Source organism: Musa acuminata, chromosome BXJ1-4 (genome assembly GCF_036884655.1).
Source record: "Musa acuminata AAA Group cultivar baxijiao chromosome BXJ1-4, Cavendish_Baxijiao_AAA, whole genome shotgun sequence".
NCBI lineage: Eukaryota > Viridiplantae > Streptophyta > Magnoliopsida > Zingiberales > Musaceae > Musa > Musa acuminata.
The window spans coordinates 28,525,674-28,546,108 of NC_088330.1; the positions used below are offsets into that span (position 1 = coordinate 28,525,674).

The window sequence follows — 20,435 nt, forward strand, 5'->3', positions numbered from 1 at the left end:
CACAGAACTTCATACCTATTCGTAAAATTTGTGCAGCTTTATTTGAAAATATATATTAAGGACTCGAGGTCTAACGAGCAACGATAAAAATACTGCCTGGTAATGCTAACTGTTCTACTAATGTTCAAGCGAAAATAAACACAAGATCAGTTCTATCCTAGAAGAGTTACCAGCTTTGCTTTTAGGTATTGAGTGGTGGAAAGTGATGGACAGGGGTGGCACGGTCATGCTACCTGGAAATCTTCGCAGTAAGCTCCCTTACCAGCTTTGCAGCTACCATTGCTGTCATTCCATCAACAGTATCACGCTGTGGGTTGAACTCCACAACATCCGCAGCTACGATGTCAGCTTGCAGATTGTGGAGAATGTTGAGCACATCACGGAAAGAGAGACCTCCTGGCTCAATGTGCGACACTCCGGGAGCGAATGCAGGGTCCAGGCAATCGACATCGACCGAGACGTAAACACCCTTGACACCTTCCCCTAGTTTCTGTCAAAAGATCAAAGTACAAATCACTTGGTAAAACCAGAATGGTATGCAGCAGTAATCCATGTCATGAGATTGATGATTAACATATTAAATTTATTGATGCTCGACAAGTCACATGAAAGAACCCAATTCAGCTAAATGCATTTGCCTTCTTGCAGTTTAATCTTCCAGAGAGGATTATGTTCCTTTTAGTTCCTCTCTTGCAGAAATCATTATTTTAGTGCACACAAGAGAAATTAGGATGAATACCAGAAGTTATTTCAGTTTGATCCATGCTACTGAGTTCATGAACCTTGCAACTCTATTCAGTATAGATTAATTTGGATTGTAACAAGTTCAGAGAGAATAATTGGTCAGTGGAGCGTGAATTAGAGCTTCTAGATAAACCATCATATCAGCATTCATATTAATGAGTAATTCATTGTTTGATAAAACAAGATTCTATACCAGATTTTCCAAAATATGACGGTCTCTTGAAAAGGTGCGCATTTCATATTGCTCAACCCCAAATCTTTTCCCTTGTTCACGTCCTTCACGAGTTATTGATCTAATACCAACCTGAAATTCAGAGATGCATGTGGCAGAGTCATTTACAATCTTACAGGCACGACTCACAGTAAGACATTCTAGAAATAAGAGGATATAAAACTAAGAGTAATCATAAGTGTCAATAAGACTTGCAAATTGTTTAAATCGCATAATTCAGCAAATGCAAATAAGAAGAGTATGGATATTCTAATCTAATAAGAAAAGAAATCCTCTCAGACGTACTATATATGTAACTATTAACGGAACCATTTGTATATACAATTTACTAGCAACAAGATTATGTACATCCAAGTTTTCAACCGACATTATAGAAAAAAAAAATTAACCATACTGCTTTCTATATCGTCACGAACTTAGCTAGTTTTACCTAAGTCGTACGGCATCCTTGCGTGTCTGCCCACAAAGGTCAGCCTTCCCGAAACCTCCTATGATACTTTAGGACCTACAAAAAAGAAAACAGGTTAGAGAAAGCGTTTCACTTGGGATCCACAAGCAACCATTTCAGCAAACACTTTTTAGTCAATGCAAATTACAAACATAAGCTTCACAAGCTCTAAACGGTCGTACAACAAATGGGCCAAAATGGTTCACTATAGACTGAAATCCCCACAAATACCCACATAACACAACCTTCGTTTACAAGCCTAAAATAACCACCAAAGCCAACCAAAATGGGACTGTCAAGCCTACGGCCAACCCTCTACATGTTGTGCAAAGCATGAACAAAACTGAAAGGCACGGACATACATGAGCATTACATCAAACACCTTGTTTACAACTTTGTCCGTGACATTCTCCCCCACTTATTCCTTCGACATCCTCATCGAAGCCTTTGCTGACGCTGCATCTCCTCGCATTTGCTGAGTCTTTAATCTTCCATTCCAACTGCAACGCGCCTCTTGGCTCCCAGCTTCTCTCCACCGTTGTTGTTGAGTAGTCGAACTTTGATTCGCTATGCTGCTTCAACTCGCCAATGACTCTACTCTGGTATAGGGTCAGGTGAGTTGTGCTGATCCTTGTTGGTTCCTACGGATCCTTCAAATGAAGGAAAATACCTTCCTTGTTATGCGTCAATCTCTCAAATGCCTCGTGCCACTTGAACCGGGTGGATGTTTGTTGGAGCTTTAACGAGTATCGCCTCGCAGATTTCGAAGTTTTTGGGTCCTTCCTCCACAAAAATTTGCTCATCGATTCTTCTTCAGCTTAGTTGTCACTTCCAAGTAGGTTCACATCACTTCCACTTTCGATTGACATTTTGTTAAGAAATGAAACGGACAATCTACCCTCAGTAGCATCGATCACCATTGGTGAGGATTTAACAACTATTGTCTTTCATTAGATTTCTTCAAGGGTCTTTGAACTTGTGCAGAGCTCCTCTGCTGGATAAATAAGAGAACTGGGGTACTCGGTTTCGCCCATTCACTTAAGAGTTGAGAAGGCAAAGGTTACTCGACTTTGCCCGCCTCCTCGAGGGTTGTACTCTATGCATCGAGCTGGTTACTAACCTTCACCTGCTCTTTGCTCACACTTCTGAAGCACCCGAAGTGTTTGCACTCTTTATGTTGAGTTAGCTACTATGATTCACCTCAATACCATCGAACTTCTAGAATACAAGAAGTTTTCATCCCAACTTGGAGCATGTCTCTAATAGTTTTGGTCATCTTTGGGATTATACCATCTTCTCCATCATCTCTGTCGCCTACTCCTTTGAGTAGCAAAGGTACAACAACACGTACTGGTTACTTCGTTCCTTGGTTGAGCACTCTTGCATTGACCCGAAGTCCTCCACTTTCAGCCATCTTAATAAGAAGCTCATTGACACCGGTCTTACGAAGTTCCCTAACCTCTACCCTTTAGCCTTGTCTCGGTACTTGGAGTTTGCCTCTGCATTCTCCACATCTTCGGCCCCTTTCACGACCAAGCACTCTCCCTCTATGAAAGTAAGGGATCGATGACTCCACGGAAGTCCCGCCTCTGCGGTACTATGGCGCTGCCATGCCCATGGCCCCACTATCTACCGCCTCGCATCTGCGTCCCTTTCTTTGCGATCGGTAGATCCGCCTCTGCGACACTATGACACTCCTCCGAGTCTACCTCCATTCTAACCGATACTTGGTTTTAGGTAGCTAAGTCGCTCTGGACTCGTCATCGCTTCCTTACCCCTTTCGACCACCTACTTCAACACCTCTGTGTTCTCCGACCAGTTTCCCTTGATCGATAGAATGACAGACTGCAACTCTCATGCATGGCCTCCGCCATCATGTTGTAAGGCTCGCACCGATTCTGTTCTCCTTAGCTTCCTTGGTAGCAACGTTTGCTTACTCGACCTTGTCCTCTGACTTGCTGAGCTCCCTTAAGCGAATAAAAGCTCTGGAGCAGTCCATGAGCGAATAAAAGCTCCGATCATGCCCCTATGATTAAGTTCCCCCTATGAGACTCATTGGTACTTGCATTTGGAATTACCCCTCGGTGGTATAGAGCCCCCATATGCTGATGACCAAGGCTTTCATTTGATGCAAAATTCGATGCACGCATGGAATACCTACCTCTGTGATACCATGGCATTCACTCCTTGAATCTATAGCCCTTCTTGCCGTTGTGTTGTTCACCGAAGTGAAGCTCCCAGTGGCTCCCGATCATACCTCTGTATGACCTAGTTCCTCGCGGGACTTGTCTCGTATGTGTCGCATTGTCTCGAATTGTTCCATCTTGATTCGCTGCACCATATCGCCTCCTGGTAACATCTTCATTGCATTTTGATCATTGTGGGATAAACTCGAACTGCGATCTCTCCCTATGTGGCCTCTACCAATACATCGCATGGCCTTTGCCACCTCTGATTATGTCGCTCCATTGGCAATAGATCTTTGTCCATCACTCTCGGGTCATACCCAAGCGAAGTACAACTCTAGGACAGTCCGTCACCTAGCAACTCCCGAAGTCCACCAACTTCGTTGAAATTAGTGCATCATTGTCTGGATCCTGGGCCTCTGCCCCGACCAACACAATCTTTGCTACGCATCGCTTCCTTCATAATAACTCGAATGGCAGCATTGTGTCATATTCTTCAAGAGTACCCGCCTCTGTATCATTTTGCCCTGTACCAAGGCCTTATAACCCCAACTTCACCTCCGCAAGTTGAGTCGCCTTAGTTCCTCCATTTAAATGCTTCTCCAAGATAAGGTGCATGTGCTTGGAAGTGCCTTTCGTTGTTAGCACCATGCATGATGAGTCTGCTTCATCAAAATGAGGGACCCATGGAATGATATGATCCCGCTCTTGCCTCTACAAGAGTTCATGTCCTTGACCTTTGTCCAAGGAAAGTTTCGTGCCTCCACTCCATATTCCATCTTCTATGTCGACTCCCTTCATGTGGCTTAAGTACTTCACCAAGTTACACCCAATTTGCTTCGCTCCTTGGTTTGCATTGAGTTGATGGTGACTCTTACGCCCACCATTCCACGGGTCAGCCCTTCATTGAGTCTGATCTCCATATTGGTTCCAAGTGTGCCTACATTTGGTGTTGCCTTGGGTCGTTCCCCCACTTGATCTCGCAACGCATCCACCAATACATTACATTGTGCAAGATCATGCGATGACTCCTTGCCGCTCGCTCGGTCCGATAAGCTTTGTGCAGTTGTTGTCTTGAGGTACTCAACATATGTGGTCCGTTGCACATGATTCTCCCTCTGGAGAACCAGGACTTATCCCTCCTAGATATCTGTCTCGTTGGAGCAATGTCTCTCTTTGCATCATTCCCTCTGGAAGTTTTGGAGCCAAATAAATGGTGTATTGATTTGTCCCCGTAAACGCATTTGCTATATTGCAACTCTTTGCCAATACAACTCCCATTACACCCCTCAAGGCCTAGCAACATGCTGAACTTGCTGCACACTTCAGACTCCTACGGACGTATCCTTCTCATGCTGAAGAGAAAGTATCAATGCTCCATAGTGCCGAGTTTCGGTCGCCTTGGGATGGCTACGAGCATTCCATCGCCCACATATAAGATCTTGTATGAGTACCGAATTCTTTGAGTTAGCAATTCCCCTCACCTCTATGAGCTTTGCATAACTCTTTCGGTCGCTGAGCAACCCATCCCACTTTGTACGGTCTCATCCTTTACTAAGCATCCTGCTTGCCTTGAGCACCGTCAAGTTTAGTTGCCAACGTCGAGCCATAACTCGAACTCAGCCATCCCAACCTTTATGCACTAAACATTCTTCCCAACTTGCTTGTCCTCGTGGTGCCTCTCATGCGAAGGGTTGGTCATTCCTCTGAATACCAGTCTCGAATGCTCGCTCCTCTGAATGACTACTTTCCCTACATCTCCATAATCGTTTCCCCCAAATGGTCGAGCATGCTAGCTGCCCTCAACGCAGCCCTGCTAGGTCCCCCACGTTTACATGCCAAGTGTTTCTAAGTGTGCTTGTCCCACTCTGATACCAAATATCACAAACTTAACTAGTTTTGCCTAAGTCGTGCGGTACCCTTGCGTGTCTATCTGCAATTGTCAACCTCCCCGAAGCCTCCTATGGTCCTCTTTTTTTTTTTTTGTAAGTCTCTTATGGTCTCTTAGGACCTACAAAATAGAAAATGAGTTAGAGAAAATGTTTCACTCGGGATCCATAAGCAACCATTTCAGCAAACACTTTATAATCAATGCAAATTACAAACGTAGACTTCACAAGCTCTGAACGATCGCACAACAAAGGATCCAAAATGGTCCACTACAGACTGAAATCCCCACAAGTGCCCACATAACACAACCTTCATTTATAAGCCTAAAACGACCACCAAAGCCAACCAAAATGAGACTGCCAAGCATACAGCCAGCCCTCTACATGCTGTGCAAAGTATGAACAAAACTGAAAGGCACAGACACACATGAGCATTACATCAAACACCACGTTTACAACTTTGTCTATGACAGTATGATATACAGAAAAAAAGGCACATTATGTTGTAACAAAACAACACAACTAATTTATTCATCATTTGATCCAAGCAAAAAGTACCTCAAAAAAGGGTCACAATAGGGTGTAAATAAATAAAGTTACTTACATAACAACTACATGTGGGATGTCATTCTAAAAATGTAATATAATATATGAAGGAAGGTTCATCGTACCAGTCCATACCAGTATACCAATCGACCGATGGTATGGTATGTATTGCTCTATATCGATGTACCATGTGTTAGTATGGCGAGACATACCGACAGCATATAAAAATGATTAAAAATACCTATAAAATTTTCTAAAAAATAAATTAAGATTTTTAAGTTAAAATAAATATAAATTTAGTATAATTTTAGTAAAAATAATCTAAATTAGGAAAGAATAATGGCACATATCTTTTTTGAGCCTTGAGGAGTAGTTTTGTGATACATTTCAAAACGTCCTTTCGTTGATATTGAATTATCTACAAAGAAATAATTTGAATTATTAGATTATTTGTTAAACAACTTAAACTTTAAGATTCAAATGAATCAAGTAATCGATCAATGGATATACTTGGTTCTACCACCAAAAAGAACGATGAGAATCGACGAGCAGTGGATTGAGGTCCTCAATCATATCTATCTATATATCAACTTGATATATTTGTTGGACCCAATCCCAAAATTGATCCTACGATATAGTATATTGATATATCGTATACTATTGGTGCATCAATGTGGTGATGATCATAGTCTGATCGTCGTAAACCACACATGTCTGAGACAACTCCTGAGGTAAGTACAATTGTAGCATGTATTGGTGCAAAACACGGAGAATGTCGAAACTTCTACTTTTTGTCACTGATTTACTGCTCCATATAATAAGATCGATCACCATACTAGTGCTCGGAGAAAAATGCTAATTATCACATCAAGCTCCATGATCTGAATCTTGGATGACATATATAAAATACTACTCATCGGTACATGCACCACCCTCAAACTGTGTAGACCAGACCATCAACTCTTCGACATCGTCGCCATCATCAATTGAGGCATTGTTATCTACATCACTGCCATGTCTTCGAACTGAGTGGGTCATTGAATACGATTAAAAAGTCCACATATCTTTGATTAGAGAGTTCTTCCTCTAACTTAGGTGCTAATCCTCCCTAATTAACCTCCCAAGCTTGATCTGATCCACAAATCGTAGCTTTGTGGAGTTCAAGAGAGTGCAAATGAAAGAATGAGAGAAATATATAAGTGATTGAGAGAGTAGATGAGTTAGTTGATGAGTTGGAAAGAGTAAAAGAAGAGAGAATGAGAGGGTAAAAAGAGTTTAAAAATCCTTAGATCTGGTTCAAACGATCAAATTGACCATTTGAATTCAACAAATCCCAACCATTGATTGGTATCGATCGCAAATCAACCAGTACAGGTCGGTAATAGTCGGATTTCGATCGTTTCGATCGGTACAGACCCCGTATCAGGCGATATGAGGTCCCCTATTATGGATAGCCCAGTATAGGGCGGTCTATGTGTCGGTCCCCTGTTAGACCAGTATATACCGCTCGTACCGTTTAGTACAAGTCAACACGATGAACCATGTGAAGGAGCACCATGGTTCTCCAGTGGCCTAAAGTAATCTTACATGATCAACTCATGAGTAATTATAAGTTCCATCTTGGTACGTCCTAGAGTAATCTTACATGATCAACTCATGAGTAATTATAAGTTTCAACTTGGTTCTATTCGCAGGTACACTATTTGATACATGTACTTCAAAAGAATCCCAAAAGAGTAGGGAACAAGATAGTACTTGCAATCCCAAAGAGTGACAAAAGCCTAAAGCATGTATGGAAGGCATCCAACATAAAGCCCTCAGTTATGAATTGAATATTTTCTCCATTTAACTTAATTAAATTACTACATCTCTAATGGTTTGGATTATACAAAATCTCATAGCTTGAATTGTTTGTTCCTGAATTGAGAACTTTACCTTATTTTCTTTACTGTCATAGCAATTATCCACAAAGACTATAAATTGCATTCTCAAAAAATGCACAAGCTTTTGTTGGTCAACAAGACTATGGAAACTGAAATTTTTCTATATATGTATCTTTATCACTTATCACACAACCTCACCACCAAGTATGTTCAAAGATTAAGATATGGCATGATATACTCCAAGTTGTGACAACACATGCCAACGAACACACCATGACATATCAATGATCTCATTTGTACCAACAAGATACATATTGTTTTTGCCAATCTGTCAAGCCAGCATTCACAGTTTCACACGCATGTCGAGCACGAAGAGATAAACATCTTTCTCTTGTAAAAACTAGCCCAGTACACATGCTGAATGATGGTCAGTATTAAACATGAACTAAAGAATTAATCAGAATAGGAACCATAAATACCAGTTCTACCATGGATACATATTAAAAAGGCTTTCACATAGTGACATAGGGTATTTATTTAATGATGTTCATATGATTTGTCCTTAGCTCTTAGACACCACGACTGCAGAAACCATTATATATGGAGTATAAAAACTATTAGAACATTCATTCAGAACTTGTTATGTTTATCTCATGTAACTAACAGTTACTTATTACAAAGATCTCATGCCTAATTTGGTATGGATGGATCCAAGGTTTTTCTGAATCTATTCCAGCCTCAAGCCACGTGATTTTGGCAACCCTGAAGGAACTAATTCAATCAACAAGGGTGTGGGAATGATAAGTTCCAAAGCTGGCATCCTGCTCAGCATACCGAAGGGAATAAAAGTGACATTTATTCTCAGTCATCAGATTGCTATCATCAATTCATCAAGTCAGCCATCGTAGGGCTGGCACCAAATCTGCCTAGGTTATCTTTGAGCATGGGATTTTTGAACCATAATGAAACCAAGCCGTGCTGGGCCACCATGTGGACAGACAAAGAGACCAAAGAGGTAATGCTACCAGCATCAAGAAGGCTTAATTATCTAAGGTGGACTGGTGAGGTCAGCAACAAGAAATTGGGGGCCCAAATAAGTTTCTCATTTCAGCTTGAGGTCGAGTTTCTCCAACTTCCAGTAGGATCATAGCTTGGCGCAACCATCTTGGATGGTTGTAGGTACTAGGTGGCCTAATTGATTGGAATAGGAATAAGGGAGCACCCTCCTCGGACAGAATCGCCACTGACTCAAGAGAGGGAGAGGAAGTCGTGCCCACCACCCTCCCAATTCTGGGCCACAAAGTAGATGTGATCTAACCTCCACCACTCAAGAAGGGTCTCTCATGCATGGTTCATGGCTCAATCCATATTGATGCCATTTATCGTCAATACAATTTTGTCTAATCGTTTGGCCATATACTTAAAAATTAAAGGGGAACAACTAGAATCAATCAACTAGATTAAGCCAAATTTTGGCCTTATCAGCCTATTTAATATCCTTAAAAGAAGAAAGAGAAGAGGAAAGGAGTGGGAGCCAGAGAAGCAGAGGAAAACTGAGATGAACAACACAAAATCTGTGATTATTGATTTTGAAACAGAGAAAACACTTATTGTTTTCTTTACGTTGCAACCATCGTATTTATCGTCTATCACCATCATGTGAGAAGGAGAAGGGGTAGGCAGAGATAAGGGATCTCATCTTTTCATTATTTATTGCTTTATTACCCTATACTTTTCTGGCATAGCGATTAGAGAACCATAAATGTCATAGTGGCATCTATCGCTATTTTGAAATTGCAGGTGAATAAGGTTTAGATCATTTGCATCACATATAGTATTTTTATTAAGTATAGTAGTATCTTTATGTAATATAACTGTTACTTATATTTTAATAAAAGTCACTTTTATAAATTTATTCTCACTAATATGTCCATTTCACATTTTTTAAGGGATAGATACACCTTATAAAATATGAAGATAAAACAATATTTTACTTAAAATATTATTCCTTTACATTATATTATAGGCTTTTTCCTATTTTAATAGTATAAATCCCACTAAAATCTATCTATTCAATCCTAATGACTGCAATTGTGCCATTCCTAGCCAATTCCAATAAGTATAATTGTGATCTTGCTATCCTATAATGCCTCCAAAGCTTAACAGGAAAGTGAGGGTTTGCAACATACCTCCCAAGACAGTGATTCCACCTCATTGCCTCGCTTAGATAAGCAAGGTTTGCAACCAATCTAAGGGTACGTTCGCCATGTTAGTAAGAATTGGCACTTAATAAATAGGTGTAATCATTTCTAATGTCTTTACATCAACAACCTTTAGGCATAAATCCAAGATACTAAAGTTCTCTCTGAAGTTCCTCTTGCATCTCTCTTCTCCTGTTCTATCCTAACCTCTCTCTTTTCTATTTCTCCTCTTTAATCTCTCGTATAGAAGAAAAAAAACATACAATAGGAGGCAACCATCGGTATCATTGAACAAAAAGGCTTGCGTCTTGGGAGAAAGGAAATATACTATGTCAAAGCCCTGATGTACAATTTGAGGCACTGTTGTGTTAATAAATTGCATCCTTAAAGACAGAAGTACACCATGCCAAAAACAGATGCAGGATCTTTGAGCTAGTGCTGCTATATTGATGAATGATTTGGAGGCCAAAATGCATGGGATGGGGAAGAAGCAAAAAAGTTCAGATAGATCACGAATTTGATAAGATGATATACAAAGCACCACCTCTGAGCACAGATTAAAATCATGATTAGGCATCAATATTAATCAGTAGCAAGACTAGTACAGCACTGGTACAAAACACCACCGCCGAGCATGGATTAAAATCTTGATTGGGCATAAATATTAATCAGTGCAAGACTAGTACAGTACTGGTATCGTACCACTACTGTACAGTGTGCTAAGTGTTGGTACCTATAGGTACCAACCAAATCACTACAAGTAAAGAGAAAGAGTTATGTGGCAAATAGAGCAATGACAGAAGCATTGCAAATAGAGGTAATCCTCAGGGACTCACCACCAATGTGAGCATTGTTCAAGGTCAGGAGCCTAGCTGATCAAGGCAGAGGAAGGTGGTGCTTTTAGGTGAACAACCCTCCCATGTGGCGACATGGGGGCATTAAAAGGAAAGGGTGGGATGGTTTGTTTCTCACTTAAAAAAAGGAGTGGAGAAAAAGATCAAGTTAGATTAGATTTAAAACAAACAAGGGTCTGGGTAGATACCAGTAGCAAGCACTAAGTTTACGGCCGAGTATAGCTCAACATCAATAGACTTACCACCCAGTTTGCCAGGTATGGGAAGCATACCAGGTAATAAACTCGGTATTGGACTCTATCGGATGAAATCAACTGGTTCATGTACCAACCAATCATTGGACTAGTAAATAATGGTCGATATTATCAATCATACTAGTTAATACAGGCTGATACTTACCTATCTGACAACCAGTTGTGCACGAACTAGCTTAAATTTGATCCTCTACAAGACAAACCACCTGATACGCATATCAAACCATGTGAATCAGTTGGTAACTAATGGGTTCATATTACATGGTAAGCCTACCGCTCAGTCACCCAATTCGCTCTTGTCTTTTTCGTCTCATCTGGAAACAGTCATCCACTCATTCAATCACTCTTGATCTCTCAGTCTCTCCGTGAAACCTCCAAATTGTAGCACATCAAGGTTGAAACAAAAGAAATCATCATTGTATTTCACCAATCTATGGTAAATCCAAAGTCAAAACAAAAAAGTTAATTGTTAATCTTTGTTGATTTAAGCTTTATTCTTCCATTTTTCTATCTCGAGATCATGATTCAATGCTTGTCATGAATGCCTCCATTCTAGATTCTAGTTCAAGCTGTTTCCCTTTCCTACTTTTTTGTTAAAATGAAGTTGTCCTAATTATATGTCAGACCCACTCGGATACAACTGAGATCCATTTCCATGTAAATTTAAGCTAAGATCCACATGGATCTGACATACATTGTGAGATGACCAAATTCCTTGTACATGTACCATGATGCACTTTCCACTGAACAATGGTATCCACCATTTAAAAACATGGTTCTGATATACAAGCTTCTAATTCATTTGGCAGTGTCGAGGGATATTTTAATGGGAAGCGGGAAGAAATCCAACAAAGAATCAAGTCACTTAAGAACCAATAGGATCTACATGGTGACATGGTCTGACTCTTATCTGTGATCGATGGTCCAGGCCTACCAGGATGAGTATCAAGTTCTTGATATATTGTAACAGAAAGATTGCCTTCCATAAATCAGTTGATGCATCAAATCATATTCATAATACCTACTACATATAGAGAAGTGAAGCATGGACTGAAGAACTATATATATCATTTATCCCACCCAAAATCATGGCACATGCAGATCCACCTGACTGTTTATGGCTAAAAGGGTAAAGGCAAAGTAAGGCAATTATGACACAAGGAGATGAAATGTCAGACATGAGTTCCTCATGACCACAGCCTTCCTACTCAGGAAAAAGCATATACACACACATAGAGACACCCAAAACCCCCATCAAAACAACTAACCAGCACAGGTGTAAAGGCAGAGCTTTCCCATATGAAACCTCTTTGTTTGCACATAAAGAGTTCCAGAAAAAAAAGAGTGCCTTACCAATAAAAGTTAATTAAACTTAAATCACACTATCTTGTATTTTCAATAATTCAGGCCATAAAAATTCATATCTATATTTGTATGTTGTAAGTGGAGAAACTTTCTCCTAACAGAAAGTCAGGGAACTTCCAATCTTCTGCAACTGAGAACTAAGAGGTTTTTCTGCAGCTGTCAAGCAAGCCAAGGATATTTAACTTTTTGAACTTTGTTTTAGGCACGCATACCATTTTTAAATCCCAAAACTGGGTTCAATTGATTATAATCATTAATTAAAATTCACATGTCAGTAAATTTTTAAATAACAAAGTTTTAATTTAAGTTTTAATTTCATGTCATGTAACTATAATTCATGCTACACAAAAAATACAAGAATCACCAAAAGAAAAACTTAAGAGAATATAGGCCAAAGCAGAAATCACATGGTAAACCTTTCTTATGGAACCCGACAACAGAAAATGAAAGTTCTATGGTTTAATTCTTTCTGACAAAAGGTGACATCAAAAACAGTCTTGTAGTTTATTTTTTATATTCTTAACATGCTGACATGCTCTTTATAATCAGTTGAGGGACATATATTACCTGAAGAAGGCGCCTGGCATAACCTCCCTCCATTATTCGTGCAAAAGAAGAAGCATGTGAATATTTGTTTCCTTCAAAAGCATCATATATATCAGGATGGGCATCTAGATGAAGAATATCCACAGGTCCACCCAGCTTTTCCGATACAGCTCTAACAACTGGAAATGATATGGAGTGGTCACCACCCAAAACCAAGGGTCGTAATGGATCCTATAAATGAAACTTTGTCAGGTCAACAATAACATAATGCAATAGAAGTAAAAACTGTTGGATGCTACAGCATACTTCTTGGAGAAATCATCTCACTGATAGTCTACATAACTACTTGAAATTCAAATAATTCTGGTATTCTGGTAATACTGTTGCCAAGCCTCTTGATAGTTATGACATAATAAATATTTTAGTATTAATTTATATCATTTTCATAGATAACCAGATTGTTTTAAATTGTTTAACCTATATAAGTATATATTTTTCAAATCTAATACATGTTTAAGGGACAAATAATTTCTACATAACCAATGGTTGCCAATCACTTTTTAATTATCTATATAATTCACATATATTCTTTGAAACCTGTGGAGTCAAGGTTTGTCTTAGAAACTAGTAACTCTCAACTCTCAAGTCTCAACAAGGCAAACCTTTATTTCACATCATAGCACTGCCCTATTTTCTTTGCTAGGAGTTTTGTTGTTCCAAACAAGCATCACACTTTTGAGCATCAGATCAGTGCAGGTCATTGGCTGGATTGGTACAGATCCGGTGTGAACCAGAATTTGCACACACGATATTTCGGTACATACACCGGTACTAGAAGGAAGGATGAAGGAAAGAAAGGAGGAGAAGAAGACTAGAACGAGGAGAAGGAGAAGATGCTAAGGAGGATAAGAGGAGGCAGAGCAGGCGGAGGACAAGAGGAGGATGAGGAGACAGGAGACGAGGAGGATATGAAGGCGACGGCAGAGGAGAGGAGCACCATCAGTGGGCTGGGGGCTCTTTTTCTTCTTTTTTTTTAATGACACTCAAAATTTGTTGTTGTAGATCATCCAAGAGATCATTTTAATTCAATCTGTGTAGCTCAAGTTTCACTGAGCTGAGTTAAAATGCACTTTAAAATTAAAAGATTGAAATTTCTATCATACAAATGTCAAAACCTACGGCATTCAGACTAGTGAAGTGATACACCCACAAAATAATGGATGAACAGTATCCACAAATGTCAAAGGAAGATTAGGTTTCCCCAATCTTTCTTCTCTATTGTCTCTATTCTTCCTCTTCTATGCGACCAACATTCTGATGTCAGCATAATGGCAAATGCAGTTATCTCTTCACTGCCAGTTATTATAGGAGTATGCCACAACTCGCAAGGATACTAACCTCAGTCATAGAACATCCATATCATATTGATTTTTCTTCTCTTATCATATTTATAGCCTAGCACCATAGGATTAGACCATCGATTTAGAAAAATATAAACACACTTAAGGACGAAATTAGATTGATAAATAATTTAATGATAACTAATAATAATTTGTTTACAGGAAACCAAAACAGGTGAGGGAAATCTAGAATTGATAATAATAGATAAAAAGAAAGCAACAGGGGAAGTTAAACGTAGGAATGTTGACCAAAAAATGTAGACATTATTAGAATAGTGTAACAGAGGAGTTGCTAGAAAATTAGTGTTAAAAGTTATACTAGGAGAAGAGATCATAAATGTCATGCATTTTAGAAAAAAATAGATGAAAATTGGAACAATATAAAAAAATTACCAACAAGTGAAAAACTTGTTACTGGAAGGCAGTTAAATAGTTATACAGGAAAAAATAACATAAAGAAATTGGAGTGCTGCATAGGATTTATTTGTACAGGAAACGGAACAAAAACGGAGATATGATTTTGGATACCAGCACAACTGTGATCCCAAATGTAAATACTCACTTCAAGAAAAGAAATGAGTAATTAATCATAACCAGAAAGGAAGATAGAGTTGCATGAAAGGATTGTGAACTTATGCCTGGAGAAAGTTTGATTTATCAAAATAGATTGATAGGAGATGTATACTACAGAAAGGAAGAGTTGGATGAAAGGATTGTGAACATATACCTGGAGAAAGTTTGATTTATCCAAATAGATTGATAGTACAGAAAGCAGTTTTACTCAGTTTCACTCAGTTTACCTTTCTACCTTTTTTATAATATTATATTTGATAATACTAAAAGTGCATAACTTGTGGCTACCACTGCATGCACAAAGAGGTTGACACACAGGTCTGGATATGTTGCAAACCAAGACAAGATTGCATCTGGATATGTTGGATGGCACACAGGTCTTTGCCAAACCAGTGTAGAAGAGGAAGAAGAAGAAACCCCTCTGGTAATAGTGAAAGGATTTTAATTCATCTAAGCAAACATCATCTTGAACTCCTGTCTTTATACAATTTTCAACTCAAATACATATAAACTTATGACAATTAGGCCTCAACATGCAGAGAATCTTTTGCAAGATTGATTAGGTAGATCTAGAAGGTAGCCAGGCAGATAATAAACTCACAGTTAGCTAAGCAAAAAATTCCAAATTAGCATAGTGAAATGCATCAAATAGTTAAGAGAAGAATCTTATAAAAAGGGAAATAAATAAACAGTTGTCTTACCTCCTCCATCACTAGCTTAACGGAATCGCTTATGATATTCATTAGTCTGTCATCATCAATCCCACAATCACGTATCTCTTGGATAGGAACATCACCAACATCAGTAAGCACACGAGGATCATTTAATTCTTTACCTGTATAACCACCAAGTTGTACATGAATCAGGTCTAGACATCCAATTAGCTGAAAGAAACTGGACACAAAAGAATACAAGTGATTGACTCCAAAAAATGTCATAAAAAAAGGAGTCATCCACTTAATACTCATACTGAGTATTTCTCATATATGCCTCTTGATTTATGCTGATATGAACGGGACAATATAAAGCGAGTACTTCCTAACAATAGAACATAAAGTAATCAGATATATTTTACATAAAGCGTATACTCTTTTCTATCGTTCACCAATCCTACCTCAAAATTTTATTCATCAGCCAAATCATAAACATTACCTCAAACCAAGAAACTTCCACCATAATAAATTTTAGCTAAAAATCAATAAATTTTGACTAAGACAAATTAAACTCAATTCAGTTTCAAATTTCAACAAGCTTTAGTTTTTCTGGTTTGTTTTTGTTTAGACCAGTGTATTTCAGTCAATTTGGGGAAATGTCTTCAAAACAAACCAGAACCTGCACAGGAAAGGGTTTTTAGGTCTGCCAAACAAACTAGATCTTAAATGATCCAATTGTTAATGGGCACAGTCACATCTATGATTATACAACCTGACTTACTAACACCATCCTGATTTACTACACCATCAAACTACCTGACAAACAGGTCAGAGGAAATTTGACCACATGTCCATTTAGCAACAGATTCAGTTGGATATTGTTTTTAACTTCTTATTACTTTGTCCATTGTAAAGACATATTTGGAGTCACATTGACAAATTTTAGTTCAGGTCTTGAATCGATCAACTTGACAAATAATTCCATGGTCACCATCTTATTGATTAATGGAGTTTTAGCAGTTCTATTAACTTTGGTGCTAACCAGATGAGATCCTATTTCAATCCAAGGTGTTTAGAAGCCTAATTTCTTTTGGATATCTTTAGAAACATGAAATATTAATTTAAAATAAACCTGCCAAATCTCAAGAAACATTCGCCACAGTTCAAGATACACAAGAATGAGATATATTAAGAACTACAACCTTTTCTTTTTTCTGTGACACTAAGACTTCAAAATGTGCAGTAAAAAAGGAAGAAACCAAATTACTACAACTAAAACAAAGAAGGTACCATAAAAATTGGAACCATGTTCTAGCTTTATAGAGAAAAACAGCTCAACTCATTGCACAACATCTCTACAAAAAAACATCCACTCATCCAAGCCTTTACCAGCTTCTATGGGGTCTGTGTGAAGAAAATTGGCTATGGAAGTATTTGCACATCTTTTTTATATCTTTTGACTTTCTCAAATTTTCTCCAAGACTCCATCTATCAAGTCCAAAGCTAGATGAATCTTAATTCATCTTGATACAGAATTATCAACTAAGAAGCCCCAGTGCAGATGAAAAGTTGCATTGTATGAGGATAGTTATCACTTTTCAACACCCTTAAAGCATCATAAAGTGAGTTTTCATGGTTGGTAACAATATCCATGTTAAAACATATTTGTCTCATGCTTCCACAAGATTATTTTTTTCTATCACCAAGAATTATCATTTTCTCATATTCTTCAATCTAATCTATTCAGTTTAAAGTCTCAATTCCACCGAGAATTTGAGACATCAGACTTGACAAAAGGATGTTATCTATGAGCAACATACATAGGGGGAAAAAACACACACAATAACATCCATAGGAAGCAAAAAAGAAGATAAGAAAAGATATACTCATTCATTCACAGTCAATGGTGATAGAGGGTGAGGTTGTCCCTCCATAGTTAATAACCTACGTGATATAAGTTCAAACACTACAATAACAAAAAAAGAGGTCATGGTTATGGTCATGACAGAGCACATACAACCACAAACATGAAGAACTTAGTTACAGCATGTACTACACATGCTTCAATAAAGAGGTCACTTTTACCAAATTAATCGTACAGCATGAAATAAAATTTTGTTAGTACCCTCTTCGGTAGTAGAATTGGTGCTACCACACCAGATAGCTTCCCTAATACGAGGAGGAGCAAAAGCAGGTCCCTGCAGGAAAGAGGAATTGTGTCCTAGTGGAACTCCCAGAAGTGATGTTGAAGCTTTAACACCACCCAAGGACCGTAGTAACTCTCCCTGGAAAAGAATGGGGATTCATAGAGTTAAGGGAGTTGCAGAAATAAAACAACAGGAACAGAGCATCTCAAAAGCAATCAACTTAACAAAAACATGCTTATAGTTGTCTCACCATTTTAAATAAGCATCACAAAGTAACCAACATAACAAAGTTATCCCATGGCTGGCTGTCATCATTCTTTTTCTTTTAGAGTCCAAATTCCCACAAGCAACACAATAAGCACTATTCGATAGTTATCAAGAAAAATGATAATAATACCATACAACGTCATATATTTTGTTTCGCAGATGTGTTGTAATACAACTAGCAGCTTAATCCCCGTGCACCATATTCAGTCAACAAACATAAATATCATCTCAACTAATTTGCAATTGGAAACTCTTCTGGTATCAATTCACATGCCTGGCTTGAGGGTGAAACATTTTAGTTTGATTACATTAAACTACTTGATTCGAGCAGAAGTACAAAAGCATGACGAGGTAGACAGCAAATACTTATCTTAATGCCTCATATACTTCTCTGGACAGGTATTTGCTGATGCAAATCCAGACTCGAATATGGTTCGTATGGCGACACTCAACATACTTTAAAAAACACTTAAAGGAGGTTAAATTTGACTGCCGTCGTTTCTAATTAATATCTTGATTCTTTAATATTCCACTTATAACTTAATCACCGGCAACAAATTTGATAATACCAAAAATTAAATATAATAGCCGGTGAAAGCTGAACAAAACAAACATCAAGCAACAGAGTAATTTATTCGATCGAGATCACCAAATAATAAGTTTAGCGAACATAACACTCGCAGGAGGAATCATTCAGCTGCTACTACCTTGAGTTTGGCCCTTTCCCGGATGAGAGTGAGGGAAGCGTCGATGACCCGGTTCTGGCCCTTCTCTATCAGGGCGGCGGGCACGTTCGCAGCGCTCAGTTGCTTCCAGTAGTGCATCCACTTCGTCCCCTGGCCCATCTTTCTGCAGCGCATTAACAAGCTACACGCACTTAGGGATGCACAAACAAATGAGAAAATATCACCCTAGTATCCAAATTTTAAGACAATCAATTCACCGATGTGTCGTTGATGAATGAGGAGACGTACTCTGATTTCTATCCCTTTTTTTCTCTCTCTCTCTCTCTCTCTCTCTCTCTCTCTCTCTCTGCTACGAGAGGGAGGCTTTACGGGTGGAGCGAGCGAATGAATCTGCCTTAGGGCGCTCCAACTTTGGACGTTCGTATTGAAGAATAGAAAGAACAGGAAGGAAATCACTTTGTCCGTCCATTTGGATGTGTGCGTGAGTGAGAGAGAGAGAGAGAGACTGGGACTTGGGCGCCGACGCGGGTGTAGGATAAGGACGTGGTGAACGTGGCGCGCTGGGTGCGGATAATAAAGCGTTAAAATGACAGACGTCAAATCACGGTAGCTGATATATGATGCTCCGCAAGTACATTTGCTCCTGCTGACGGTGGAGTGACGAAGTGCAGTTTAACATAGTGGGGATTCGAGGAATTTAGGAATGTCTTGCTCTTTTATGGGCGATTAACCAGCAAAATTCCAAAGTCGTTCTTCCTTTTTATTGCGGAGCTTCTCTATTTTGTTTTTGTTTTTTTTCTGTTGATTCATGTTAATGTAAAATATTACATTAATCTCATCTATAGAACTTGTGTTAGGATATTTTCAACAATATTCTTTTAATGCTCGGTAGGTCAAAAAAATTAAAAATATATATTTTTATGTATAAAATTTACCCCTAATCACCATATGCTCGACAAATATCACCCAACTCGAATATACTTGAGAGAATCGGGATAGTGAAATTATGGATCCAATAACATGGATAATAATGCTAATGCTACTCGAGCATTGAATTGGGTGCTGATATGATTGATTATGCACGTATCATTTTGGGTATATTTATTTACCTCTCGATGCATGATGAGAAATGCAAATTGATATAGTTGTGTCAAACGATAATATGCTTTCCGATTCAACATGATTGAGGTAGATGATGCTTCATTTCATGACCTAACATGATTGTGTTGGGAGGTAGATGACATGTTATGGTATAACATGATGGTGTCATAGGTAGATGATGACATAATCACATCATAGATAAATGATATTTTTTTACTTGACAAGGTTACACTGTAGGTCAAAAGCGCTTCGCAACTTTGACCTGGTTGCATTAAAAGACTATTGTTTGCCAAGTGCCCAAATGTACAGTATTTGATTTGATTTAGTTATAGTAATATGCCAATCAAGATCTCTAACATATCAATTTCCTGAAAGGTATGATATTAGCGAATCAGGGGTTGTCATGTATTCTATTATTTAGGTGAGTAATGAAGGCCAAAAGTCATGCACCACCCATAAA

The 20,435-nt window shown here is 38.6% G+C and overlaps 1 protein-coding gene across 2 annotated transcripts; it reads right to left on the reverse strand.

Annotated features, from left to right (window-relative positions):
• Positions 1-18: 18 nt before the first annotated feature.
• On the reverse strand, positions 19-19,320 carry LOC103981941 (arginase 1, mitochondrial). 2 transcript variants are annotated; one of them, XM_009398714.2, is made up of 7 exons: positions 19,163-19,320; positions 18,896-19,037; positions 17,900-18,059; positions 15,823-15,956; positions 13,170-13,379; positions 938-1,048; positions 19-490 (listed from the first exon to the last, which is right to left on the reverse strand). In XM_009398714.2, the coding sequence occupies exons 2-7, from the start codon at positions 19,031-19,033 to the stop codon at positions 230-232; spliced, it is 1,014 nt and encodes a 337-aa protein (XP_009396989.2). In that variant the 5' UTR covers positions 19,034-19,037; positions 19,163-19,320; the 3' UTR covers positions 19-229. The 2 variants fall into 2 exon arrangements, with proteins under 2 accessions (XP_009396989.2, XP_009396988.2); XM_009398713.3 differs by having other exon boundaries at positions 19,132-19,288.
• Between the last annotated feature and the right edge of the window lie 1,115 nt (positions 19,321-20,435).

What these genes read in the sequence shown, in the direction of transcription:
- LOC103981941 (XM_009398714.2), bottom strand. Translation starts at nt 19,033, where the DNA reads ATGGGCCAGGGGACGAAGTGGATGCACTACTGGAAGCAACTGAGCGCT. An exon ending in GGGAAAGGGCCAAACTCAAG is followed by an intron (nt 18,060 to 18,895) that starts GTAGTAGCAGCT and finishes ATTCTTTTCCAG; the next exon opens with GGAGAGTTACTACGGTCCTT. An exon ending in GTCATATTTTGGAAAATCTG is followed by an intron (nt 491 to 937) that starts GTATAGAATCTT and finishes ATCTTTTGACAG; the next exon opens with AAACTAGGGGAAGGTGTCAA.